At 46.0% G+C, this 20,035-nt stretch overlaps 1 protein-coding gene across 1 annotated transcript; it reads left to right on the top strand.

Moving 5' to 3' along the window:
* The first annotated feature begins 2,330 nt into the window (after positions 1-2,330).
* GSG1L2 (GSG1 like 2) lies at positions 2,331-16,540 on the top strand. Its single transcript, XM_027130277.1, has 5 exons — positions 2,331-2,625; positions 10,877-10,924; positions 11,950-12,102; positions 13,368-13,479; positions 16,282-16,540. The coding sequence occupies exons 1-5, from the start codon at positions 2,331-2,333 to the stop codon at positions 16,538-16,540; spliced, it is 867 nt and encodes a 288-aa protein (XP_026986078.1).
* Positions 16,541-20,035: the final 3,495 nt, after the last annotated feature.

Here is a 20,035-nt window from a genome sequence, read left to right as displayed (position 1 = left end):
AGCGTCACTTAATGGAAATCTTAAAAAAAGTGGCAAGACTCTAAGTGTCAGAAGTAAAACGCCCGTAATGAACATAGACGCCACCTCCCGCCAGATGGACTCATATAATGATGTGAACTCTGGCGTCCATGTGTTCATCTCTTTGGGGCAGCAGAGAGAGGGATGAAGGGACCGAGAGGAGGAAAACTGCTCGCGTGATAGCTCTGATCCTGTGTGGGGCTGTAAACCTAGTCTGTAATGCACTTTGCAGACTATCTTCCAAGTTGCCTGCTGGCAAAGACAGTGCCTGTTTGATAAGAATATTCTATCGAAACTCTTTGAACTTTTTCTCAAAAACATCTTTTTTCTGAAGGGACAGGGGCTGGGGGACTGCACACGACTTCCCAACCTGTTGGATGGATGCCATCTAGTGCTATAACGAGGTAACTCCTCTTCCCACAAGACTGGCTGGCAACCAGGACAAACAGACACAGCTCACAGGCTACCCACAGCACAGACCACAGTCCTCTGTCTTTACCAGCAGGAAAGTCCAGACAGAGTAATATGGACCCAAATGACCCTGGCCTTTTTCTCCTACCTGCCCAGGCTGGCATATTCTCCATTATATCTGGGGGTCTTTGGAGGTGTCTAACATGGGATGGAGAACCTGTGTGCTCCAGATGCCATGTGGAAACTTCTGCTACCCTCCTCTGGCCCTCACTGTTTCATCCATGTCCTCTGCCCAAGAAGCAGCTTAAGTCTCCTCGGCAACGCCGCTCCTGCAGTGCGCCCTGGGCAAGGGCATGAGTGATAATGAGACAGGAGGGAAGGGGGCAGGGCACAACCGTTAAAAGAATGCCACAGCCTTTGAGCATACGACAAAAACTGGTTAGGACCAAGATGGTGGAAGACTTTACTTCCCGCAGACTTTGAGCCTTATTATACGCTTATTGTAATATATTAGCATGTTAATGACACGCCCACCGGCGCCATGACAGTTCCGAGGCAGATCATAAGAAGCCACAAAGTGGGCAGTGTCCCAATGCAGGGGAAATCCCCACCCCTTCTCCAAGATACTTAGAATATCCCTCCCACTCATTAGCATATGAAATTACCCGGCCCATAAAAACTAACAACCCTGCACCCCAAGGCCCTCTCACTTTCTGAGAAGGTCCGCATTGCATCCAGTATGTGTATCCCTCTAAACAAACCCGCTTTCATTTCACTCTGTCTTGCTCTCGAATTCTTTCCTGTGCGAAGCCAAGGACCCTAACTTGGCCGCCCATCCCAGGGACTCCCCTGAGACCTGGGATGTGACCATTCTCTCGCCTCACCCCCCCCCGCCCCCGCCCTTCTCCTGCAACAATATGCCAGGGCCCCTGCCTGCCAGCTATGGAGGCCCCAGGGTGGTGCTGAATGCACCCATGTGGGGTGCATGCCCCCCTCCCCTCTGCGTAGCACTCAGGCCCTGAAGCAGGCTGCCTAGACCGGAGCGTCTCAGTCCCTGGGCCGGAAGTTGTTCTCCGCAGCAGTCTCTTTCTCTGTAGAGCTGGGCAGGCCTCAGCCCGAGGACCCTGACCAAAGCAAAAGACAAGGGTGGAGCAGTCTCACCCAGACACCCACCCAGACCACCCTGGACCTCCGTCAGAACCCAGCGTCCTTTATAACAGCCACCAAGCGGAAACCAGTCAAGTGTCTATCCATCAGTGGATGAATGGATAAACAAATTGCGGCGTATCCACACCATGGGACATTATTCAGTCTTTAAAAGGAAGGAGATTCTGATACCTGCTACAACACGAGGAACCTTGAGGACATTATGCTACATGAAAAAAGCCAGTTACAAAAGACAAATTCCACGTATAGCTAGAGTGACCAAATTCATAGAGAGTATCGTGGGTGTTGCCAGGGGCTGGGGGTGGAGGGATGGGCAGTTAGCATCTAATGGGGACAGAGTTTCAGTTTCGTGAGATGAAAAGAGCTCTGGAGATTGGTGGCCGAACGCGAATGTCCTTAAGTGTGCACTTAAAAACGGTTAACGTGGTGAATTCTGGGTTATGCGTATTTGCACCACAGTTGAGCAAAAACAGAAAACTGGCACCTCCAGCACCTCTCCATCGTGGGCGGGACAGAAGGGCTGACACTGTTAAAGCGGGGGCGTCCCAGCGCTATGCCTCCTCAGGGTACAGGTGCTCAGAGGACGCTGCACGCTGGAGAGCACCGGTTTCCCAGGGGGATGTGAGGGAAGATGTAAGAATGCCAGATGGCGGGCTGAGGAGGGGCAGGTACCATGACAAGGCAGGGGAGGGGGGCCCCACGGCTCATCCTGCCTCTGCACCCCGCATTCGGCCATGGACCGGGCCAGGCGACAGCGGGTACTGGCCCTCCTCCCCGTCTGCCTCGCCCTCGCCTTCTCCCTCACGGCCGTGGGCAGCAGCTACTGGTGTGAGGGGACCCGGCGGGTGGCAAAGCCGCTGTGCCAGGACCATCCGGAGGTGCTGCACTGCATCCACTACAGCAGTGGCAGCAGGGAGAACGGGACCCAGGCCGTCCAGTACATTTGGGAGACGGGAGACGACAGGTTCATCTGGCGCAGGTTCCACCTGGGGCTCTGGCAGTCATGCGAGGAGAGCCTCGACAGCACAGGTGAGCACGGCCTGGGGGGCCCGGGGGGACAGGTGCGGGATGGCCACTAGGGCTTGAACCCCAGCTCTGCCACTGACTACCTGTGTGTCCTCGAGCAAGGCTCTCCACCTCTCTGAGCCCCAGTTTTCTCACCTATAAAACAGGAACAATAGCTGTACCCATCTCTAGAGTTACCATAAAGATGAAATGACTGAATTCACTAAAACACTGCACCAGATACAGGATAAGTGTTTATTACACATTAGCTTTTACCATTTCCTAGTGTCATTCAGTCTCTGGTGAATCTCAAGTGGCCCCCCACCCAACTCTAAACTGCATCCCCGCACGCGGGCCTCTCACTGTTGTGGCCTCTTGGAACAGAAGGTTCTCTTAGGAAACAAACTCATCATCATTGGTGGGAAGGGAATCCCCTGTACGGAGCACATACCAGAAGTAAAACCATGAACAAGTCAGACCTTTATCTCAGGCAACCTTGAAATAACCCCAGCAAAGTAAATATTGTTTTCTCAGCTCGCAAATGAGGAAACTGAGTTTCAAGCTACACAGGAGCAAGCCCTCCACCACCACCATTACTCAGCCCTGATTCGTTGATGTCTTTTGAACTTCAACGGGCTTGACAGGGTGGTGGTGAGGGAAGTGGTGAAGGAAGAGGACAGAGAAGAGGAAAGAGAAAGTTATAATTTGGAGGACGTATTTCAGAGAACAGTGTTTTTACCTCGTGAGCAACCGAGGAAGGAGGAATTCGGCAGCCTGGCTGCAAACCCAACCCCATGCTCGGGGCCAGGATGTTCTTCCCTTCCTGCTGGGAGAACACGGCCCTCAAGGTGGAAAGGAGAGGACCCCCACCCCTCAACATGCCCACCCTGACCTCAGCCTTATTACATTACATCCTTGTACAGTTTTTTGCTTTTCCTGAAGTTTCTAATTGCCTTTTCTTTCCCCATACCCGTAGCATTAGTAGTTTATTCCTGAGGTCTAAGTAAAAGGCAACAAGAAGGAACCCTCTAAGATGCTGTGTGCCCCTCCCCATCACTGCCCCCATGGTCACTGCAGAGGGGCAGTGCCAAGCCTTGCCCTCCCATGTACACAGGCCAGTGCCTGTGGCCTTTGCTCTAAGTGTGGTGAGGACACTGCAGCAGTACAAGGAGCTAAGGCTACGGGCGGGGCTTTCCCCACCTCTCTCCTCTGGGAAGTGCACTCTCTTCCTATCCGTCCACTCTCTCTACCCTCATGGACAGATGCAGGAGGCTCACGGCCCTGCCTCCTGAAGGGTCCTCAAGATAGTCTCAGGTTTGTGGTTTGGAAAATACAATCATCATACCCCTAGGCAAATTGCTTGAAAATTACCATTCCCTTTCCAAGTCCCCATCTGAGGGTCGCCTATTTCTATTTCCACCGCTGCATATAAAGAAAGTATCACACCAGCTATCAAATGGTGCACATCACAATCACCCAGGGAGTTTGTAAAAATCCAGATACCCAGCCCTGGACTTTCTGATTCAGCAGATCTGGGATGCGGTCTATAAACCTGCATTCCCTTTAAAAAAATATTTAACCAAGGTAATATTTACACATAGGTAAGAGATCAAATCATTTTGAAAGGCTTCTAAGAAAAACTAACAGTCTCCTGCCGCTTCCTACTTCATAACCTAGTGCTATATCCAGGGGAAACCACTTTTAGCTTAGTTCTTTCTTCTGGTATTTGCCTCTGCATTTCTAAACAATACGCTGATATAGCTATGTTAGATAGTATCTATTAGATGTTAGATAGTATCATGTTAGATAGTATCTATTGACTTCCTGTCATAATAGACAAGGATAAATTTCTCTCACCACCACATCCCATATCTGCCATCCTTCTAATATAGTTATATTGCTATTTTATTTAAATCAACAAACCAATAATTTATTTACACTATACACATATTGTTCATCACAGAATCAAGAAGGGTGCTATCACTACCTTAAACTTCTTATACAGCTTTTTGCTTTTCCTGTAGTTTCTAATTGCCTTTTATTTCCCCATCCTCATAATATTTTTTTTTTTTGCAGTACGCGGGCCTCTCACTGTTGTGGCCTCTCCCTTGGCACTTTTGTCAACACACAGAGTGTTTACTACACACACCCCCGTCTTCTCACGGGTCACATGACTGAAAGGTTTTTCGTATATGATCAGGAAGACGTGCTGAATTCTAAGGAGGGTTGATGTTTTCAGTGATTCATGGACAAAGCCAAGGAAAAGTAAAGAATGTATTTCTTGACCCTTTTCTGATTTACGTTTATCTTATATGTTGATGTCAAACCAGAAGGAGGCTTTACCAAGGGCTTCGCTGGGTTTCCTCAACGATTACTCCACACAGGTGCCTTTTAAGGTACTCTTTGTAAAATTAAATGTGTTGATAGTCACACAAATTTGGAAAATGTCGTAGACTACCTTTCCTTCTTGGAAATTCACAATGCACATTAGCACATTAAAATCTCAATAAAGAAACCTGTTTATTCTTACATATCCCAGTGTTTCCTAAAATTAGTTGAGGTAGTAAAAAAAATGTCTGTGTAGAATAAGGATTAATATCCTGTGAGACTAGTGTTCAGTGGAACACTCTTTGGAAAAGGCTGATCTAGAACATCAGACTCATTTCACAGATGGGAAAACTGAGTTCCAGAGATAGACAGGCCCCACTGAGGATTGTATAGCTAGATTCTGATAGAGCTACACATGCAACTCAAACTTCTTAATCCTGAGCCCAGACTTTCCCTACAATCCCACAATACCCAAAACTTAACTGAAGGGCAATGGTCTTATGATTGTCAATGAATAAGTTTGTGCCCATCCATCTAAAAAGAATACTCCACTCACACTTTTATATATTGGGGTTTTTTTTCATTTTCTTTCTTTTTTTTTTTAAAGGCAGACTGCCACGTGCAGCGCCTCATTTGGATGTGTCTGGAGTCTTGGAAGCTTGACTACCCTACGTTCTCCTATAAATGGACCTTGAGAGCTTGTTTGGAGGTTCTAGCAGGGGAGCACAGCTACTCGTATACCCTCGACCAAAGAACGGTCCTCCTCTATCGGGGAAGGTCGTCCTCTTCGACAGAGCGTGCAGCTTCGGGAGGGACACAGATGGAGCGGTGAGGGAGGAAGGGGACACCCGCCTAGCCAGCCAGATCAGCTGAATGAACGCTGGCGATGAAAGGGGTGACAGAGGTGGCAGCCAGATCGCCTCACATCCTACATATTTCTTGATATAATAAGGTCGTCCAGGTAAACCGAGGTCTTTAAATATCGTCATCACTTTATTAAGAAGGAAGAAAGGAGGCCATTGTCCTCAGAACACCTTCCCCCTCCCCAGAAACGTGACCACTGTGCTACAAGATGCCCCGAAAACAAAAAAGGTTAGAATTAAATTGTTACTAGATAATAACTAAAACAGTAGCAAACGTATAGGAAATAAAGCAAAAGGCCTACATTAGGTTGCAAATAAATGCCTACAGAAGGTGGTAAGGGCTAGCGAGGAATGCCAGTGACCTTGAAGCCTCAGCCTTAGCTGAAGGGGGCACGTCTTGCTCAGCTCAGCCTTACGGGCTTGTGGGCTTATGAGCTCAATGTCATCAGTTCCTCTGGTTGTTCAAGGGGAGCAAGCTATCTGGCTTTCCATGTGAAAACACATTGCCCAGGCCCAAGAAAGCATGGCTGCAGCGGACCGCAGCCTGGGGCCCCCTCGGGGAGATTACTCCGTACAAATTTCTGCTATTGAGTCTAATTTAGCACAAGTGCCTGGGAGAGTTGGGGGCAAAACAGGAAAAGACTGCAACTGGAGGTGGATGGAAGGCACCCACCCGGGGCTTTAGAGAGAGGGTCAGGAGAGGTGAGGGGGGCTGAGTAGATCTGGCCGTAAGGACTCCAGCCTGGGGAGGATGTGCAGGAGAGGAGCCTCGGGCTGTCCGGCCACCCCCAGCTCTGCTGCCCCCTGAGGCTTCCTGGATATTTTCCTTCTGAATCAGCTCCATCTCCATCCCCCTAAAAGTTGACCCTCCGGGGATCCCCTACCTGGAGTGCTATTTCCGGTCATCCTCTGTTAAGTCACACCGAATAGCTCTGCACCTTCTTCCTAATGCCTTTAAAGAGAGAGAGCATCCTCCGAAGTGAAGATTTGAAACAAAAACTCCTGGTTGGGGCAGCGCTTCGACTAACTGTTCTTTTTCTTGGACGAATGAATTAGTCAACAAAATGTGTTGATTTCCAATACTATGCTGTTCTGGTAAACTCAGAAAGTTCAAGGACAGAGGGACCTGGGCACCCCATAGTGGGTGGGGGCTTGGGGAGAACAGCAGACAGGTTTCCAGAGTCTGTCCCCAGCACTACGACACCGTTTCCTAGGCTGGCTGGCTGTACGGCTTGGCTGGTAAACTTCTGTCCAGCTATGTAACACCAGCCTGTCCGGCTTTGTGGGATTTATAAAGATTTTTCCTTTTAATCCTGCTGGGCTTATTCAAAAGGAACATCATTTCTGAGGATTCATATTAATCAAGGGGTCACTGTGGTCTGACCCTTCGCCCAGGCTAAACTCACCCTCCTAAGCTATTGGGAATTCTCTTAATCTCCTTGGCCGGCCTCCATTTTCACTTTGCCCTGCCCCTGGCTCTGTACCTGGCCTCCTCTTTACTCTTGCTGAGATAAGGCAGCCCTCTTCAGAAGACAAGACAGACCCTTAGGCCTCCGTGTATTAAGTATAAAGACAGCAGGTGGTGATGTTGAAAAAGGCACTGGGTCCCGGGTGAGAAAATCCAGTTTCAACTCCTGATTCTACCAACCTGTTTGAGCCTAGCCTCCAAGTCTGTAAACTACGGATATCTGTACTTGCCTTTATCAATAATTAAACACACCAAAAAGTGGAAGGCTGCTCTCAAGATACTTTCATAAGTTTCTCATTGGAGGACTTTGATAAAACCCATTTTGCAGATGAAGAAAGCGAGGCACAGAGAAGTCAAGGAACTTCCTATGATTCCTGACTGGGGCAGAACTGGCATAGAAGCCAGTCCTGTTGGATTTAAATGCCGCATTCTGTCCATGATGTCCATCTGCTACTCTCACTCCAGGCCTGGCTCACAGGGTTCTAGTGAGGAGCTGATGAGATGATGTGAAAAAAGGACCCCCATCAGCCCCAAAGTGCCTTGCAAGAGAGCAGGTGCGAGTGTTGAGATTTCCCCAAGGCTGTAGACCTCCCTAGTAGAACTGGGGCGACCAGGACGAATGTTGAGCTACCGTGGCCATGACACTGCTATCAACCGAAAAAAAAAATGCACAACCTAAAAGCTGAGAATTATGTTTTATCTGGGGCATTACTGAGGACTTAAGCCTGGGAGACAGCCTCTCAGAGAGCTCCAAGGGACCATTCCAAGGAGGAAAGGGGGGAGCCAGGATGTATAGGAGTTTTTGCAAAAAAACAGGTAATCAAACATCAAAAGATTACTGCTAATCAAAGAAAAACCAGGCATCTCAAGAAAAGGAGCGCAGCACTTTTCCATGTATGGGAAGATGCAAGAGTCTGGGCTTAATGAAATTCTTCCTTTGATGTGCCTCTTCACTATCTAGGGCCAGTATCCCGGTTTTCCGCAACATCCTTTGTTGACTGATACGGCAAGTGACATTCTCTGTCCACACCACTGCTGCCACCAAAAGCAGAGAATCAACCAGGAAAAATGTCCCCTTGCACAATCCAAAATGGACAATGAGAAGGCTGCAGAGGCCAGTGTGGCTGTAGATTGGCAGCTAGCTCCCTGATTCTGTTGCGCTTGGTCCCAGGCGGTGTAAATACGCTCCTTCAGGCCACTTGTTGTGGACAGTTAGGTGACAGATGAATCCCTGCTTCCGAATCAAGCCCAGCAGGGCAGCTCAGCCAGATGGCGGGATCATAAACCCAAACTTTATTTCTCTTCTTCCTATAGTCCGGCAGAGGGGCAACGCAGAAGCATGAAGGAATGAGGCCCAAGGGTACTTGGAGGTTGAGCCTGGCAAATCTCAAGGGTTATGGCCTTTGGGCATCTGTACCTTCAAAACATGCACCTGGCCATACATAGCATACTTGATGAAGCAGAAGGTGAATGCTGGCTTGCGCTAAGGAAGCAAAAAATGGGTTCTGCATTGGGAAGTCAGCTTGCGGGAGAGAGGACATGAAAGAAGAAGAGAGATCTAGACGTGAGGCTGGAGGAATGGGGGGAGGCTGTATGAGTTCTTGAATAGGAAAGTGATCTGGAATTTTCTCTTCTATAAGAGAAAATATATTTTCTAAAGTCCAAAGATGCTCCTCAACGTTACTTCTCTCCCTGAAAACTTCCAGAAAAGTTAGTTGACGTGATCTTTGCCCTCAAGGTGCTTACAGTCTAGTAATAAATAATAATTTATGCTAACCATAAGCAAAAAGGCCCCATTAGAACTCATTTTTAATTAATTAATTAATTTATTTATTTTGGCTGCGTTGAGTCTTCATTGCTGCGCGCGGGTTTTCTCTAGTTGCGGCGAGCGGGGGCTCCTCTTCCCGATGCGGTGCAAGGGCTTCTCATGGCAGTGGCTTCTCTTGTTGCGGAGCACGGGCTCTAGGCACACGGGCTTCAGTAGCTGTGGCACGCGGGCTCAGTAGCTGCGGCTCACGGGCTCTAGAGCACAGGGTCGGTAGTTGTGGTGCACAGGCTTAGTTGCTCCGCGGCATGGGGGATCTTCCCGGACCAGGGCTCGAACCCATGTCCCCTGCAGTGGCAGGCAGATTCTTAACCACTGAGCCACCAGGGAAGTCCCAGAACTCATTTTATTCCATTAAGGTTTAAGTGCACAGTAACTAGGAGAGCAGCCTTCCTACCTAGTATCTCATTTAATCTTCAAAGCAAGGCTAGTGTGGGGACTGTTGAACAGATTTTAGCAATGGGAAAGCCATTCCTTTGAAGAGTTAATGATCTATGCCCCTAACTTCGCCTCTTTTAGCTCCGACCAGCCCAGACTGGAAACAGCTGGCTGCATCTCCGCTACAGCCGGCTGGGCTGCATTAAATCAGCGACATGGCTGGACCGCACAGGCGGGGCCCCTGCAAGCCCAGTTCTAGTGCTGAAAATGCCTCTACCTGTGTCTTCTTTACCATTTCTTCCTCTCAGATGTCCTTGGACCCACTCTTCCTAACTGTGCAGAGAAGAATCAGGCAATTTCCCAGGCTCCTCCCACTCTGCCACCCATGATTCATTTCGGGGCTGAAGTATGGAGAAATTGGCACACCCACCTGGGACAGGATCCCAGAAGGTGATTTGCTGTGGTCTCAATCATCCATCTGTCACTCACCCCCAAACCAGAATTGGGTGACATCCGTCCACTCAGTAGATATTTAAGGACTTAGCTCCTTCAAAGGGACTACACATCAAAAGTAGCAACGCAAGGTTTTCTAGCCGATCTGCGCAACGTGACAGATGATACAGGCAAAGCACACCCCCCAGAGCACAGAAGAAGCCTGGTGGTGGGTTCTGCCCTGTACTTGGTACACACGTAATAACTGCTTCCTTTCGCTTCCCTTCCAGAAAGCAAAATGGAGTACGAGTAATTGGCTCACTCCGTAGCAGAGATAGTTCTGATATCTGCTCTAATTCATTTTTTTTAATGATTACGAACATTGTCACTTGCTCTCTACCCAGAAAGAAATTATTTCAGACTCATATCATCATGGTGCTGTTTGGGAAGTCAAGTACCCCTGGTCTAAGGCTTGCAGCATCAGTCCAGATGGGCTAAGTTATGCTATAATAACAGACAAGCCCCAAGTCCCAGCAGTTTAAGCCAACAAATTCATTTCTAGCTCTTGCTGTTTGTACTTTTCAGGTCGGCAAGCAGTGTCTCCTCACTGGAGCCACTCAGGGATCTAGGCAGACAGAGACTCCATCTGGACTTGGGCTTCTGTGACCATGGAAGCAAGAAGATGAGAACCTTTAGACAAAACACGGGCTCTTAAAACTTCTGACCAGAAGTGACCTCCTCCCCCCATTTCCACTCCCAATTCTTGGCCAAAGAAAGGCACACGGCCTAGCCTGGATTCACTGGAGCAGACCTATATCATGATCCCCCAGGGAGGTGCACCACCTGTTGGGGAGCAATAAAGCCACACTCCCCAATCCTTGTTCAAAATGACCTGGATACACTCAAGGGATCTAGAAACACAGTTTGCCCCTAATAGTCAAGGTTCACCCTACTTGGGCTTCTGTCCTCTTTTTCTTCTAGGTGAAAAGTGTAGGAGTTTCCAGAGTCTAATACCAGCTGAAGAACGAGGTAAATACCTTCCTCACGTTCTGACCACCAGCCCTCCTCACACTTTGGACAATTTCTGTGGTTTTGGTTGGGCTGGGGGAAAAGAGGAAAGAGTTATTTACGGTTTTTCTACGAAGTCAAGTCCAAAAGCCAGAACCACTGGCTCTTTTCATGTGCCCTGTAGTCAGTAATGCTAGAAAATGTTAGACCACCAACTTTGCGGAGGAGAGGGGAAGCCCTGATCGGTAGTGTTTGCAACTTTCCAGGGAGTAAACGCTCCCACCATGGCCGATTTCAAGCTACCGATGTGAGGTGACCACAGAACAGGAAAGAGATGAGTCCAGCTCATCACTTCCTATAGCGTTTTTTCTTTTCTCTGACACTCATCAAATTTGTACTTACTTTCTTAGTTTTCCCAGCTGGAATATAGCTTTTGTGATGGCATGGACCACATCTGTTCCATTCATTGCTGTGTCTACACAGTACCTAACTACCTTATAGGAGGCCTTTTGCAAATAATAGTTTCTCTCCCTGCCCCCTTTATTCACTCCCTTCCACATCCAACGCAGTTTCTTGAAGCTGCAGATGAGGTCCCACCCAAAGGGTAAATCATAGGCTCACACAGAAACAAATGAGATTTTGGTATCTCGAATCAGGGCTCCTCAATGCTCAGATTCCTTTGCCCACCCTGGTTAAGTGGATCCTCTCCTTTAAAAGACAAAGGTAATGTCTTCTGGTGGAATCAAAATAACACTTTAACTTTTGAACTAGGCCATGGGACGTCCAGTATCCCTCAGCTCCCCACATCAGAATTTTGCTTAGTGCTTTTTCCCTTCCAGCTAACAACAATCTTTACAAACTTCTCTTTCAAGCCCCGGGACCCCCCTTTCACTGTCAGCTTTCCAAGACTCTGCAGAGGTATCTGTGGTTTTTCACCCCGCGGTGCTGGTTTTGTATTTTTTGTTTTAGAAGTGAACTAACTCAAAGGACTAAATATCCTAGTACTTCTAAGTTCCCAGCGTCTCTGTCATCCTTACATTTCGCAGGTGTTTTGTGGCTGTGCATTGGGGCTGAGGTCCTGAATATCCTTCTGACGTTGACAAGCGCCATCGTCCTGGGCTCCAGAGTGAGTTATCACAGCTCTGGATTCCACTGGCTCAAGGTGGATGCCTCTGTAGCCATCCTCATGGTGCTTGCAGGTACGTTCCCCAAGCGCATCATCAGAACAGGCAAATCCCCCACAGCCTGCCCCAGAGGGAACTGGCAAAGCTCCAAGCTGGCTCTTCCTGTCGCTAGCCCATTCAGCAGGACCTCTGGTCCGCGGGAGAAGCTACTGAATTAATCCCATTGGTGGAAGCAATGGGTGACTGATGAAACAAAAGGGGGATAGGCACAAATGGAGAATAAAATTTATCAGTATGTCTCTGTCACAACCCTGGGAAGGGGGTCCACTGGCTCTAGAACAGAGATTGCTTTGTTTAGTACGATGGTTAAGCATGAGTCTGTGGAGAAATCCTCCCTGCGTTCAGATCTCTCCTACTTAATGGCTGTGTGACCCTGGGCAAGTGGCTTAACTTCTGCAAGCTAGCTACCTCAAAAGGCTATGGTGAAGACTAAATAAGAATGCACCTAGTATATAGTAAGTACTCAAAAAAATGGTAGCTTGTTAAGAATGATTATCCAAGTTTGGGGTCAATATCCCACTGAAGATGATCCCCAGTTGGTCACTGCCTGCCATACATTTATTAAATAAAAACATAAATGTAATGGGAGTCCCTGAAAAAGAAAGACAAAACAATAGAACAACTAATATCTAAAAGCAAAATTCAAGGAAATTTTCTGGACCAAAGACCAAAATCTGTATATAGAAAACTCCCTCCAAATACCTGACAAAATGACACAGTACATTCAAGTCCTAGACACATCCCACTAAAACTGTTAAAGGAAAGAAAATCGTCTGGATCTCCAGGCAAAAAGACCAATTCACCTACAAAGGACAGAAAACCACACTGGCAACTGACTTCGGTTCCCACTAATTATTTGCTATGCAAGTCTACTGTGGCCAGAATATGTTCAGATTTTTATGCAAAGTTTTTATGTGTCAGCAAACAATCCACATTCTAAAGAATAACGGGACAGAACTTGGTCAAGTATGGCTTAAGGCCAAATGTAGCTCAAGGAGCTCCCCTATGTGCTGGGAAAGAGAGGATAGAAAATTGATGTCTCTGAGCATAGCGACACAGGGACATGATAAAACAGAAAGATGTGGTCTTGGGAGGGATGACATGGCAAAGGAACCTATACCACTGCGTAGATCGGTGACTCTAAGAAATTAGTGTACATGTAAAACATGAAGGCTGCTTGGAAGGGCTCAAGGAGGATGCTAGTGGGCTCTGGACATCCAACTCAGGTACCGTAGAGAAACTACATTCTTCGCTGTGGCTCACAAGCTTTCCTCGTGCAGGGCTCCTAGCCATGGTGGCCCACATGATGTACACAACCATTTTTCAAATCACTGTGAACGTTGGACCAGAAGATTGGAAGCCTCAGACGTGGGACTATGGCTGGTCATACTGGTGAGTTGCTGGCCACGGTGCTCAAGCCCCGAAGGACCAGCAGGGAGGCACACAGGTTTTGTAGGACCACTGACCTTGGTCATGGTTCGGCCACCTGCTACTCTTGGATTAGTTTCGTAATCTTTCTGTAGCCCAGTTTCCTCACCTGTAAAATGATGTACCTGTCTCAGTTGTGCTTATGGGAATATAAAGAGGTTATGTTTATAAAATTCTTGGCACAGAGTAAAGTGCTCAAGAAATAGAGATAGTGCTGTTACTTTCTTAAACACAGCTTAAGGGGAAAAGTCCTGCTATAATTCCTAATAAATACTTCAATGAGGAGAGACCCAGCCCCTGATTCTAACGGAAAGACAGGCCGTGACACAGAAGTTCTAGCTCTACCAGAAAGACTCGACCATGTCACACAAGACCACAGGGGTTCTCTTTGATGTGGACCTCTGAATCCTGGCTGCATCTTAAAATATATATATACATATACTTACATTTTCCTCCTCTATAACAACCTCTTGTGTTACTTTCTCTTTGTAAAACGAGTGTCATGTTCAGGGCTCACTCCCTCATCCTACTATATACCAGCGTTTGGCAAATACACCTACGTTATGACTCCATAAACTTCATGATTTATTAGATTTTGAACGCTTCTTCGTCTTTGAAATCTGAAGAAGTTAATTTTTACAAATGTTTCTCTTTATACCATTTCCGCCACTTGTTTGTCACTTTAGCTGTCTCCCTCTGAGCAGGTGCCATTGGTCCTGAGGTGACCTCACCAGCACTGCACACAGTCAGGAGTACAGCTGCTCTAGAGCTGAGAGGGATGTCAGGTGGGTCAGGATCTGTGGCCAATTTATATTGAGGTCCTACTGCTGTGGATGTAAAAGCAAATCCCAAACATCATAGGAGTTTGAAAAATAGTCTGTTTGTTTCCAATGCCATTTTGTTTCCTATTGCTTTCAATTTCTTAATTTTCAATAAAAGAAATACATACTAGTTTTTAAAACTCAAATGGTACTAAACATAACAATCTCTCAGTCCCATCTCTCCCTGCTCTACTCTTCCAACCCACCAAAACCCTCTGTCTTCCTGCTCCGCTCTGGAATGGAGCTGTCGAGTGGAGATTTCCCTTTGCTAGTCCCTTGTTTCCTTGTGGCCTAGGTCCTGTATCATTATCCTAGTTTACAACCACTTTTTTGTGGGAGCACATCCTCCAGTAGCTTCTGAAGAAAGGATTCAATGAGAGATAAATTATTTTATTCCTTGCATGTCTGGAAATGTATCTTTTCAATGCTCCATCTTGATGGATAGTTTGGTGGTATGTAAAATTCTTTGTTGAAAGTCATTCTCCCTTAGAATTTTGAAGATGTGTCTGTTTCCTTCTAGAATGTATTGCTTCCATCAAGAGTCCAATACCATTCTGATTCATGTTCTATTACAGGTAATCTATTGTTTTCTACTCATGATAATGTACCTTGAAGGGGATCTTCTTTCCTTCACATTCATTCTTCTTTCATGTGCTTGGTAAGCCCTTAAATTTGAATATTCACGTCCTAGAATTCTGAGAATTTTGTCTTTGATTTTTCCATTCCTCAGTCTTCTGCTCTCTTTTCAGAGACCTTTTATGAGTTAGATATTGGGTCTATTGGATTAATTATCTAGTTGTTGTTGCACCTCTTATATCTTCTATCTCTTTTTGGTATTTCTGAAAATTTTCTTTCTATTTGTCTCCAACTTTTCTATTGAATTCTTATTTTGAATCTTATTGGACTTTCCAAGATCTTCCTTGTTTTCCAGTTGTTCCTTTTTCATATACCCTGGTATCGCTTTATTGATGCAATATCTTCTCATATTTCTCTGAGGATATTAATCAAAGAGTTTTCTTTTTGTTGCTGTTTTCTTCTCTTCCTTGTGTTATCTTTTTCCTTCAGATTCCTTTCTTTCTTTTTGCGGCGGGGGGGGGGGGGATTTGGGGGTTTTTTGGCCGTGCCCCATGGCACGTGGGATCTTAGTTCCCCAGCCAGGGATCGAACCCTGTGCCCCCTGCATTGGAAGCATGGAGTGTTAACCCCCGGACCACCAGGGAAGTCCCCAGATTCCTTTTTCTTCTGTTTGTTGTTGGGCCTTTCTCCTAGATCTTGGTATCCTTGATTGTCAAGTCATATTTAAGGATGACTGGAAACCCTGGAGTGGGGTTGGAACTTAATAACTGGTAGGGTTTTTGTAGCTGATTGGATATGGAGCTATTTATTTTACCTGGGAATTCCACCCCATGAAACATACACACATGTCAGTTTGTAGAGGTTCTCAGAAGCCACTCTTCTGGGTTCTGTGAAAGATGAAAAGTGTAGCCTATCAACTCAGAATGCAATAGGCTTCCAGAGGATAGGAATATAAAAATAACCATGCCCAGTGCCAGTGTCCTGGGTTAGAGACAACAACAGAAAGTAATACATATGTCAGCAGATACTATGCTGAGTACTTCCCACGCCCATGTGAATTCCTCACAACCATCTGGTGTCCAGCATTGCTATCATTCCGGTTTTGCAGATGAGGAAACTGATCCAGAAAGATGAAGTGGCCGCTTCAAGGTCCCACAGTTAGTAAGAGATGGGTACAAACCCACAGTGCAAACTCAGCACAATGACTCCAGAATGGCTTCTCTTAACCATCAACACGTTGCCTACAACAACACATTGGCTGCTCTCTGAGATCCAAATTGGGTAGAACCAGCAGCTAATGTTCCACCCCAGCAGGAAGCCCTGGAATCATAGCCCTACACCCTTTCCTAACTGTGCCTTTTGTCGACAGCCTCGCATGGGGTTCTTTTGCCCTGTGCATGGTGGCATCGGTCACGGCCACGAGCAGATACACGGCAGCCCGCGTGGAACTGGCAGAGAAGAAAAGCGTGCGGAAGGGCAGTCAGCTCTCTCAACACAACTTCCAGGAACCCGAGTCTTCAGAAAGTGTGTGGGAAACAGAAGCTGCTCCCAGCCCCGCTGGGCGTGCCCTCGTCAATATATCTGAGCACCTGCCATCAGATGCCAAAGGCAAGGTGTCCGTGTGCTAGCCAGGGTTCACGGTTGCCAGATCTGTACAGGCAGACAAGCCAGGCACTTATGTCCACAATGAACATCTTTAGAGTGGGCTTCCCAAAGCTGTGGTCCAAGTAAACCTTCCACCTGCCATCTTACCCTTCACTAAACACCTTTGGCTTCAGTTTCTGATTCCTGTTAACATGTCAGTATCTTTAAGTGACATAATATTTATAGACTATATCAACCATTGATACTCTAGTATAAATGAGCATCTCACGCTTTCCTGAGAGTTTAATAAGGGTGACAAAAAAAAAAAAAAAAAAGGGAACATGTGGGTGCTAAGAGTAAGAGAAGCTGAAGAAAAGGGAAAACAGGCTTTGACTCCAAAGGATGTAAATTTGTTGCCCACACAGTTCTGTTGATAGAAGAGTCCAGAACGTTTTTTCCTTAACTGACACACACAAATTGATAGTATGTGTGACTATCCCATATTTTCTTTTTTGTTTTAATCCAGAAGAAACGAATTTAAAAATTAGTTTTGTGGTATTTTTAAAACATATTTTCTTCTAAACTTTCTAATTTCCACCTACAGGAAAATCAGTCTGGAAGGATAATCAAATGATAAAACAAAATGAGAATGGTTGAATGGAATGACATCTTGTCACAGTTAAGTGGAACAAATGTTTGAATTGGTGTGCTTAAATGAAATTGCCAGGCGCTTCTGCTTCTAAAAATAAACATTGCAAAACATGCAAGTCTTGTGTGAAACAGTGGTGTGCTTCCTAACTTGTTCAGTTACAATTTTACATAAATTTATCTTGTATTTTAAACTAACATGTTATTGAGGCCACAGGTTGTTAGACACAGAATTTGGGTTGTTGAAAAAAAAAAGGACTGTCATATTCTAACAACCCTAAATGCATCTCAGCTTAGACTCATTTTTCAAAAATGTGTTTATGTTTAGTGACTATATCATTTCTGAAAAAAAAAACCCTGAATGTTTCAAATAAAATCACTCAATCTGCTTATGCTGAACTGTAACATTTAGATTGTCATAGAATAAGGGACAGTTCAGCTAACTTCTTCACGTTTGGGGCTCCAGTTGAGTACCTGCCTAATGAATGATGGTCCCGTGGAATTTTGTGTTTTGCTGAATCACGCATATCTGAAGGGATAGTAAACGGATTTTCACTGGAATGAGCCCAGTGCAGAGAAGCCGTGCTGAGAGCCTCTGGAGCAGAAGGGTTTGTACCCAGTGACCCCTGCCCTCCACAGTGTACATGTTCTGTTATGTGATTTGTCACCCCTGGGTGTCTGTGGAGGTAAATCCTGTGTCGCTGATGTCTGGGGCTGGGGGAGTCAGTAATCAGCTAGACCCCGGGCAGGGCAGGAGACGCCTGGTTCCCGAAGCTCAGGTCAAAAAACTGATTCTTTGCTACATTCTGAGTTTCCAAGGCCCTCTGCTTCCTTTTATAGATATATATTTTTTAACATCTTTATTGGAGTATAATTGCTTTACAATGGTGTGTTAGTTTCTGCTTTATAGCAAAGGGAATCAGCTATACGTATACATATGTCCCCGTATCTCCCTTTATATTTTTTGTGTTGATTTTATTCAAGTACAACATATATATACAGAAAAGTACCCAAACCCTAAGTGTGCAGCTTAAGGAACTTTTAGACAATGAACACAGCTGTGTAACCATCCCTCAGTTCAAGGTGTCTCATTTCCATCTATCTTTGCTCTTATAAAACAAATTCGGGTGGATTTTAATTCCTCCGTATATTGAAATAATCTTTTTACAGGTCTGTTCCCCTCTTATGAATTATAAATTATTTCTTTGCAACATGAACTGTCCTCTGTACATTCCAGCATCTAAAACAATCGTTGGCAAATAGAACCCCCAACACACATGTGTGTATAGGTATGTGTATACATACACATGTATGTTTATACAAGTATGTGCACACACATTACCTGACTTAGCCCTGGCATCCTTCACCTCTGAATCCTGTCCAGAGTCCTCAGGAATGGGTCTCGATATGCATTAAGGAAAGGCAACAAGGAAAACCAACACAGACTAGGAAAAAATTGTCAGAAAGAAGAGAGAAACCAAAACCACTGGGCACAGCAATGGAACAGAGCCATTCTGGGTGTTGTCCACACGTCACCTCTTATATTCTAACTCTACGCAGTGGTGCAGCGAGGAAGACAATAGCATTAGTATCCTCATTTCCAGATGATGGCCATGACATTCAGAAGGTTTATGTGTGTGCCTGAGGCTACACACAAGTCAGAAGCAGAACTGGGGTTCAGACTCAGGGCTGTCCAACTTCAGACCCGTCATGCTGCCTTTCTGGAGGCGCAGTGGGAGCCACGTTCTTTTCTCCCCTTCTCCCTCCCTAAGTGAGGCTCCCTCCATTTTACGGAGGAGTAAAGGGGTTGTAAACCCTGAGATGAAGCCATGGAGGGAACACTCTTCTCTGGTTCACAGGTGGATTAGGGCGAGTGCAAGCTACACTCGGCCTGACACTAGATGTGGTTCCAAGTGTGGCTTCTACGTGGACCCGAGGAGACTGCAGAGGCCCCCGAGGTAAGGCAGGCTGGGACTAGCTCTGATCCAGACTGTGACTTTCACACCCCAGGTTTCCCAGAATGGTCCCCGACCCCGTAAATGCATTCATACTGGTCTTAGTTCTCAATTCTTGGACTAGAAAATACCATTATTTCAGGGTTAGGTGAAGCTTCAGGCATCTTTCTTCTTTTTTTTTTAATTTTAATTATGCTTTATTATTTGACCTACATGCTATTTATGATTGTATTGATTAATTTTAAATTCTTTTTTCTTTTTCTTTTTTTTTTTTTTAAACCCCACATTTGTTTATTTATTTATTTTTTTGGCTGTGTTGGGTCTTCGTTTCTGTGCGAGGGCTTTCTCTAGTTGTGGCAAGCGGGGGCCGCTCTTCATCGCGGTGCGTGTGCCTCTCACTATCGCGGCCTCTCTTGTTGCGGAGCACAGGCTCCAGACGCGCAGGCTCAGTAGTTGTGGCTCACGGGCCCAGCCGCTCCACGGCGTGTGGGATCTTCCCAGACCAGGGCTCGAACCCGTGTCCCCTGCAGCGGCAGTCGGACTCTCAACCACTGCGCCACCAGGGAAGCCCTTGTTTTTTTAATATAGATGATTTAGAATATTGCATTAGTTTCAGGTATACAGCACAGTGATTCAGTTGTGAGTTTTTTTTTTTTGCAGATTCTATTTCATTATAGGTTGTTACAAGATATCGAACATAATTCCCTGTGCTATGCAGTAAATCCTCGTTGCTTATCTATTTTATGTATGGTAGTTTGTATCTGTTAATCTCATACTCCTAATTTGTCCCTCCCCGCCTCCTTTGGTAATCACAAGTTTGTTTCCTAGGATTGTAAATCTGTATTGTATATACATTCATTTGTATTATTTTTAAATTCCACATATAAGCGGTATCATACGGTATGGGTCTTTGACGTATTTCACTAAGCATAATAA

This window comes from Aethalodelphis obliquidens, unplaced genomic scaffold, assembly GCF_003676395.1.
Source record: "Aethalodelphis obliquidens isolate GAN/ISIS:26980383/991018 unplaced genomic scaffold, ASM367639v1 scaffold38, whole genome shotgun sequence".
In the NCBI taxonomy this organism is placed as follows: Eukaryota; Metazoa; Chordata; class Mammalia; order Artiodactyla; family Delphinidae; genus Aethalodelphis; species Aethalodelphis obliquidens.
The sequence above is the reverse complement of the archived record's forward strand: the minus strand, read 5'-3'. Positions and strand labels throughout refer to the sequence as shown.